Genomic DNA, 8560 nt, shown 5'->3' with positions numbered 1-8560 from the left:
TTGAGGCTGAAACAGAAACACATGTGCGTGCGTGACTGTAGCCAGCCTCCACACCTGTGGGCTCCGGGGCTTCGGCTATGTATGGTTATTTTATTCTTTTATAGAGAGGCTTTTGCTAGATGGCACGTGTGCTTGCCGGAGAGACAGAGACGAAAAGTGGGAAATCACCCCTCAGGGAGGATGGCCACCCTATAATCCCTTCTCCTTCATTCTCCCAGGATCTTGGGCACGCTCGCTCACGCGCCTGGTGTGAGTTTCAAACCACCGGGTCTGGGACTTGAACCACAGCTGGCCACGTGGGAGTCCCGCAACAAAACCATTATGCCATCTGCTGGTCCCACTATTTACAGTTTTGTTGCTTTGGGGAGTGACCAGAGGTGGCTTTAAGGGCATGAAAAGGTGGGCTAGGCCGTTTGCAAGCGCCGTGCCTTCACACGAGGGACTGTGCCCTTCGCGAGCCTCGGTGTCCACAGGGAATCTCCGGGTCGTGGCCCCAGTCCCTGAGGAGACAGAGAAGGTGAATGGAATAAACCAGAATTTTCGCAAAGAATTGAAGAGCCAGATATTAGGCAGGATGCAGAAACCTCGCAGCTTACTGAGACACCGCGGGGTCACAGGAAGTGACCGGACAGGCTCTGAGCTCTAGGGAAGGGAGAGAGCCACCTCCCCCTCCTGGCTCCTGTTCTCCGAGACCCTCCCAAAGGTGGCCCTCCCGCCCCTCCAGGGCCGATGTCTGAGTGTGTGGTGGTGGAGTGCTGGCCAGGCAGAGGTGAGGGTGGGCGAGGTGGGCGACGGCGGGCCCAGTGGGTCCTGGCAGGGCTGGCTGGGGGTGTGCCGCAGGCTCCCAGGCGGGTCTCCTTCCTTACAGGAGAGTGGAGTGACAAGGACAGGGTGGACCGATGAGCCTGGCCCAGGGGCCTCCTGCTGCGGCCCAGGCTCTGCCCCTACAGGAGGGAGTCTGGGGGCCCCACTCTCCCTGTAGCTCCATGACGGCCCAGCGCCCCTTGCCTCCTCTGCTGCTGTGTCCTCCCCTCTTCGGACCTCACGTCGTCAGGGTCCTGCAGCCCTCTGCTCCCCCTGAGCTACCTGGTGGTGCTTCCAGCCCTGCCCCGAGAGCCAGAAGGCACTGCAACCCCTCCTGAGCACGCCTGCCTATCCAAAGGCCCTTCTACTCCACCAGATGGAACCCACGGTCCGCCTCATGGCCGGGGCCCAGCTGCGCCCTGCGAGCTCTGCTGGTGAGCGGCACAAGCTCTGTCCCCTTGCCTGGCCAGGAGCTGGTGTCCTGCACCTACGCGCCTCACTCTGGGCCTGTGCCCCACGCCCTCACGTCTCGCACTCCGTGACGTGGTCACCTGTGGGCAGGAGGCCTGGCTGGGCTTGTCCCAGGGCGAGCTGGGTCCTCACACAGCTCCAGGCCTTCACTGTCCAGGTGCCGCCCGGGCCTCCGTGGCTCCCAGGCTCCTCTCGGCCTGACCTTGCCTCTCTGCCCCAGGGACATGCCCTGTGCCCGCAACCGCCTCCGTGTGCTCCACCTCAGCTCTGACATGGCACCCGACCTTGGCCTGCACTGCCACCCGAGAACCACACTGCAGGAGCAGGGTGCTGCCTCATCTTCCTTCTCCTTGCCCACAGCTCTACGGGCAGCCTGTGTGCCCAGACATGAGTGCGTGGGCAACCTGTGTGCCCGGACATGTGTGTGCAGGTAACCCCGTGTGTCCAGTCAAGTGTGTGCGGGTAACCCGTGTGCCCAGCAGAGCGTGTGTGGGTAACATCGTATGTCTAATCATGTGCCCAGGTGAGCCCGGTGCTGCCCAGAGCGGTGACACTGAGGCACTTGCTGAACAACCAAGACAGCGGAGGGCTGGGGGCTACGGTGCCCGGGGCCGGTCTCACCCTTCCCAGACCGAGCATGGTGGGTGCAGCCAGCCTGGGGCTCAGGCCCTGCAGGTCTCCCCTGTGGCCTGGTCCCAGGCCCCAGTGGGGCCTGAACAGACTGCCAGGTCCACAGTCACCGTCTCCACGCAGAGCAGAGGCCCCCGTCCAGCAAGCCTCTGCCGTGGCTGACGACTTGTGGGGAGCCCTGGCCCTTTTCCTGTGTGCAGCCACCCCTGGGGGCGATTCCTCGCTTTCCTTCTCGGCCTCGCAGCACTTCCCGCGTCCACACCCTCTGTAAGGCCCCCAGGGACATTGGTGTCGCTGCCTCCCAGGCCGCCCTGGAGCACGGTGGAGCCCGCCTGCTCCCGTGTCCACATCTGCTCCTTAAAACTGGGCACACCCTAGCTCTCGTCTTGGGCACGGCAACAGTCATGTGTTCAGGGAGCGTTGCCCTAATTTCCCCAGTTCTAGCGTGCTGGGTGAGGCGTGCACTTCCCGACAGAAGTGTGCCCGGTCGGCTGCGTCTCCAGCTGTGTGTGAAGCGTCTGTGTGGGTGGCCCTTCAGCACACCCATGGCTCCGGGTGCCGGAGAGGTCAGGGTTGGAGCCTTGGAGACGCTGCTAGGAGCAAGGGTGCATGGGCAGAAGCTCAGGGGGCCCAGAACTTGGGTCCTTGCAGACTCATGGTCAAGGGTGTGAGCCTCGCGCCTCCTAGACCGGAGCCAGAGTTGTGCCAGCAGGGCCTCCACCTGGAGCCAGGGCCCCTGACCCGGCCCAGAGCAGGTGCTGGGCTGGGTTGTGGGCTTCAGGTTCCATGGGACCCAGCTGGGTGGCCCCGGTAGGCTCGGGCTGGTTCCTGGGAGGACGCTGTGGCCAGGCTGGGCCTCAGAGGCTTCTCCTTGGCTGTGGGCGTCACCTGCCTGTTCCTCCGCTGTCCTGGCTAGGACAAGGTTCCTCCATGTCACCTTAGGGAGGGCCTTTGCTGCCTCTCTCGGACTCCCCAGAACAGTGAGACCACCGGGCCAGGCCTGTCCGTCACCCCATGGGCTCAGAGTGTGCATGTCCCTCTGGAAGTACACAGTGGCATGTCCTGGGGAGCGCGGGCAAAAACTTGCAGGATGGCGAGAGCACGGTGCAGCTGGTCACGCGGCGCTCGGCGTGGGGAAGCCTCAGGTTTACCTCTCTTTTTACTCCAAGAGATTTTTCCCATAGGGTGTGTGCGAGTGCTCGCTGGAGAGACAGACAGAAGGCGATAAATCACCCCTGGGGGGTGGCCACGCCACAGTCCCTTCTCTTCCATTCTCCTCTCGGGACCTTGGGCACGCACGCACACATGCCCGGAGTGAGTATAAGCTGCCGGGTCTGGGACTCAGTGATGGGCCTGTGGGAGTCCAGCGCCTTAACCACCATGCCCCTGCTGGCCCCTGAACTTGCTCTTCGGTGGACTCTGTCTGGGGCCTATGAGGGGCACTGCTCTGTGAGACCATGGGGGCACTGCAGGTGCCCGAGTGCCATCGCTTCACCGCTCAGGGAAAACGCGGACTCGCCTTCCGTACCAGCTCGGGGCAGTGGCTAAGAGCCTGAGTCTTCCTCTGTGTCTCCTCTTACGAGGACGGGGACGGGGACGGGGGACCAGCAGATGGCGTGATGGTTAGGTCACTGGCTCCCATGTAGCCCAAGAGCCAGAGAGAATGGAGAGGAGGGTGTGTGGCGTGGCCGCCCCCTGGGGGTGACTCCTTGCTTTCTGTCTCTCTGGTGAGTGCGCGTGTCCGACGGCAAAAATCTCCAAAATGTAAATAAAGGGGTGAGGGAAGAGCCTGGTGGGGAAAACGGCCTGAGGACCTGCTGAGAGCCCCCCAGCCAGCCTGCCTTGTGCGAGTCTCAGAGCAGAGGTGGCCCTGGTAGCCGCAGAGAATGGTGTAGCTGGGCCTTCGCGGACGCTGAGCAGGGGCGTCCGGGCGTGCGGGGGCTCGCGGCTCCTCAGGAGCCAGGCCTCCCTCTTCCCTGAGCACCGGGAAACGCGTCCCACGAAGGCGTCTTCAGAGCGCATTCAGTGCGCCCCTGAACTCGGAGTGTCCGTCCACGCGCTGTCTGCGACGCCTCTCCTCACCCTGAGTGTCTGATGCCTGCGGGCTTCTCGGAGAGCGTGGGCTGGGTGCAGCGCTCGCCTGCAGCACTGCCAGCTATGGAGGGGGGAGGTGCTGCCCAGGTAAACGTCACGGTGCACCTTGCAGGAGCTGACGGGCTGTGTAGTTCTCCGATGTGCCTTAAATAAAATCCAGCTTACTTTCAACGGTATTGACTAGCCCTGGGATTGTCCCCAGCTTAAGGCTGAGCTTCGGTTATGTCCGCATCACGTGTCTGCATCGGTGCCCTGGCCTGTGGCCGCGACGCCCTGGATGAAGTCTGTGTCTCAGCTCTGACCTGTGTCCGGGTCCGTGTGGATCCCAGTCAGTACCAAGGACTTGAATCCCTTTCCAACGCAGGGCCTATTCTATAAGGAAAAATGAATAAAGATGCTCAAACGTAACTGTCGCTAAATGTACATGATGACAAATGCTCCCCCCCAGAACGAGTGGGTGGAAAGCAGATGTCTGGGCAGCGGCAGCGGCAGCAGCGGCCGGGTGCTGCTCACTTCCGGTTGTGAGCTGTTACAGAACGCCGGCCGGGCCGCGGAGCTGGGCCTTCCTTCCTTAGGACAAACCCAACATGGACCCGTGCACGCCTCTCCCTGCTCCACTGAGTTGCGCACTCGCCCCTTTCGGGCCAGCCGGCCCCTCCGAGCCCTCGGGAGTGGGCCGCCCTCCTGCCCAGTATGGCGTCCAGCTGCCACCGTGGGGCCAGGCTGTGGGGAGGCTCCTGGACCGAACAAGTACTGGCCCCTGGGGAGCACCTTGTAGGTTCCGCAGGCACCTTGGGTGTCAAGAGTGCTCCTGTCCCTGGTGGGCAGAGGCGAGGGTGCGACCCCGGCTGCAGCCCCAGCTCCCTGGGCTCCAGTCTCCGAGTTTCCACCTGCACAGTTCCCACAGAGCTCCTCGCAGCCGTGGGGAGCCCAGGACCAAATTTCTCGCAGTGGGAAACGCACTAGACTCCATGTGCGTTCTCTGCCCGACCCAGCCTGGGCCAGCAGGTGGGTGCCCTCTGGCCTCCGGGGTCAACCCAGGGTCCACCCAGTCAGGCTGGGCCTTGCTGTGTGGGTCTGCACGGAGGCCTGCTGGGCCCTGGGCCGTGGCCACCTGCAGGTCCTGCTCTGACCGTCCGATGGCCACTCTCTGTCCCTCCCTTCTCCCTTCCTGTGGCCATGTGGAAAGCAGAGAGCGTTCGAACCACCCCCTCCATCCAGAGTTCAGAGAGAAAGGCCGTAGTGGGGTTTTCTAAAAAGTGCTCCTGATGAACAACTGCGCATGGGTTTCCAGCCACCTTCTGCATGCAAATCCACCTCGCACGTGCCGGAGTGGTGTGGAGTGCCCTCCCTCCCTGCAGCGGTGCGTCTGTGTCGGCCGGGCGGCCCCTCATGGCGGGCGGTGTCCTGCTGCTCTGAGTTCCCGGTGGCCTCGCGCTCACCTTGGCTGGCGGTCGAAAGAGCGTGCTGTACACACTATTAGACGCAGTGTGTTCGCCTCGGGTGGCCCCTGGGCTGGATCCTGGGCTGGAGCACGTGCCTTTGCTGGATGGCCAGGGTGACCTCGGGCTGGCCTCTGTCCTAGCAGATCTGGTCTGAGCGGGGGTCCTGCTCAGGAGGTTCGGCGAGAGCCCCTGCCTGGGACCCCCTGCTCCCAGCTCTCCTGCGGACTCTCGGTCCCCCCCGTCCCGGCTGGCCAGGAGTCGGCCCCGTCTCTCCCTGCAGGCCCTGTTCCTGTGGGCGTGGGCTCCCACTCTGCTCTCCCTGCAGGCCCTATTCCTGTGGGCGTGGGCTCCCATTCTGACACGTGTCTGCTTCTTGTTCCCCTTGAATAGTGACAAGGTTTGGCTCTCCATCTAACATGGGGCCTGGAATAACCAGAGGTTCCCTGGGGATCGGCTGCGCGGCAGGCACTGGAGGCACCTGGCTCTCATGGGAGCCTTTACCACCACCTCCTGGAGGGGACCGCCTATCCGGCGTGGGCGAGGCTGACGGCCTCTGCTGTAGCCGGTGTGCACTCCCGAGTGCTGGCTCGCGTGCCCCGGTGTCCTGGTCTGCGTGTGTGGGGTGCACGCTTTCTCCTTTGCAGCTCCCTGTCGGCAGAAGCACCTACTGATGGGGTGGGAGCTGCCCCTGGAGCCCCTTGTCTATCAAGTGGGGTCACGGGAGCTGAGGTCCTGGACGAAGCCTGCTCACACACGAGGTGGTGCCGCCCCCGCCTCCCCTGCTCCCAGCTCTGGAAGCGAGCACATCCCTGTGCACAGCTGGGCCCAGCTCCAAGGGGACGGCCAGAGGGCGTCTACGTACCTTCGATGAGAAGCGTAATTGCCGGTGATGTGTCCAGACCCATCACAGCCAGGGGTGGGGCACCTGCACCAAAAGTGGGAACACGGACTTACTCCTCAGACGCGGAAGCTCTGAGCAAGCGCTGGCCCGCCCACCCAGACCTCCGCACTGCTCGGCCCCACGCTCGGGAGCGGCTGCCTGCCCCAGACCATGACGCCGGCTCCCTTCCCCACGCCACGCTCTTTCGGGAGGACCGTGCGTTTCAGGAGCCACGTGGGCTCAGTGTCAGGGCTGCTCTCTGCCCAGTTTGGAGCCAGAGCCCCCCACTGTGTGCCCCTCCTGACCACGGCGAGCTTAGCCAGGCCCAGGTCAGCCAGCCTCGCTGTCTCTCCAGGCGGGCGGCCGTGGTGTGAGTGCAGACAGCAGCCTTGCCTCAACCAGCACTGGCCAGCCCGGTGACCCAGGACCATGCAGGCCGCAGCCTGGGCCTCTCGGACAGGCCTCGTGCACTTGGTGGGGTCTGACCGGCAAGTCTCCTGGCCGACTGGACCAGAGCACAGACACCCCCGGACCCCGCGGGCAGGCAGGGCCGTGGCCATGCTCAGGAGGCCGTGTGGCCCAGCAACTTCAGCCCCATTGCTTAATTCCGGCCTTGCCGTGCGCAGGGGAGGGTTTCTTCTGGAGTTTTCAGACTGCCTTCCACAGAGCTGCTCAGGACGGAGGGGGCTGAGGTACACCCTCTGCAGGGGCTCCTATTGTCTTGCCCCAGCATGAGCGAGAAAGGAAGGACGAAGGTCAGGGAGAGCCCTCTCTCTTCCCATTCGTCTGTAACTCAGAAGACGGCAAACAGACACACAAGTGGGCCTGAGCGGGGTGCCCGGTGAGGCGGTGCCATGAGGTTGGCCGCGTGCAGAGACCTCCCTGAAGGTGCTGGGAAGGCGTGTGCCTGTGGCCTGGGCAGTTGCCGGGGGTCGTGCTGCAAAGACGCTTTTGGGTGTGCCTGTCTCTCTGTCTCTCCCATGCTCGTGGTAAAAAGAAATAAACTAACTTAAAAAAATAACGACCACGAGGGGCCAGCAGACGGCATAGCGGTTACATCTCTGGATTCCCACGTGGCTGACCTCAGTTCCAGTCCAGGACGTGGTGACCTGAAACTCCGGCCATGCATGTGCGTATGTGCCCACGATCCCAGGAGGAGACTGGAGAAGGGACGGTGGTGTATCCCCCCGGGTGATTTCTCCCTTCCCCTCTCACTGTCTCTGTCCCTTTCTCTCCCACTCCAGTGAGCACATGTGCCTTAATGCAAAAACCTGTTAAAATAAAAACAAGAGCGATGAAGAGACTTTGTGAGCCACATCCCCATGACTGAAACGACCCGGATACAGCCGGATTCTGGCCAAGGACCCAGACCCCGCACGTGGCAGTCTGGGGAGTGAGTCCACTCAGAGTGCGGCCAAGGGGGTGCCGAGCCCGCCAGCAGATCACCCGCCCGGCGGGCTCTCTCAAGGCCGAGCGGCCCGTGGGTGGAAGGGCCGGCTGCTACAGCACGTGTGCTACGTGGCATGGTGTGGACGTAGCGGACCTTGGTCTCCACGCTTCTGGGTGTCCTGCAGTCCCAGGAGGGCCATGGCTCTAGAGCTTGGGTTGGACCCTGGGCTCTCCTGCCACGAGTGCTGTGTTGTGTGATGCAGCCAGTGAGGACTCTGGAGTCTGCCCTCTGCCCCCAACTCCGTGGGGATCAGGAGACAGTTTGGGGTCGGTTGGTGACGAGGGGCTTCGCATGCCACCTGCTCACCGGGAGCAACCAGCCTGGGCCAGGGCCTCCTCTCGTCACACGGACGGCGTGTGCTACATGGGCCCACTCGAAGACCACGTGCATGACTGGCCTCGACTAGCTGACTTCCAGGTGGCGCCCCCGGGGTGAGCCCAACTGGGACACACACAGGGCAGGAAACGCGGCCAGTAAAATCGCCCTGTTTAAAATCAATCTTCATGCACATTTGTTTGAAAAATGTATTAAGAAACATACATGTTTCCTACCAGCCAATAATAGACACTCGACCTAACTTTTTGCTCAATAAAAGAAAAAGGATTCTTAAACTCTTTCTAATATAAGCATGTACTGCAAGTTTATTTAAAATTTCTTCTTTTTTTAGAGGTTATTGCCTTTTTTTTTTTTTTTTTTGGGAGAGGTTTTTGCTATCGGGCACGTGCACTCGCTAGAAAGACAGAGAGAGACAGAGAGACAGAAAGCGAGAAATCACCCCCAGGGGGG

The 8560-nt window shown here is 62.3% G+C and overlaps 1 protein-coding gene across 1 annotated transcript in view; it reads right to left on the bottom strand.

The window, feature by feature from the left end:
- Positions 1-8560, bottom strand: part of MYT1L (myelin transcription factor 1 like) — a 406891-nt gene that overhangs the window by 40242 nt on the left and 358089 nt on the right. The window contains 1 exon segment of the mRNA XM_006153537.1: positions 6307-6369. Coding sequence (XP_006153599.1) covers positions 6307-6369 — 63 coding nt within the window.

Source organism: Tupaia chinensis, unplaced genomic scaffold, assembly GCF_000334495.1.
Source record: "Tupaia chinensis unplaced genomic scaffold, TupChi_1.0 Scaffold000377_5, whole genome shotgun sequence".
Lineage (NCBI taxonomy): Eukaryota > Metazoa > Chordata > Mammalia > Scandentia > Tupaiidae > Tupaia > Tupaia belangeri.
Note: the sequence above shows the minus strand (reverse complement) of the source record. Positions and strands in the feature narration are given on the sequence as shown.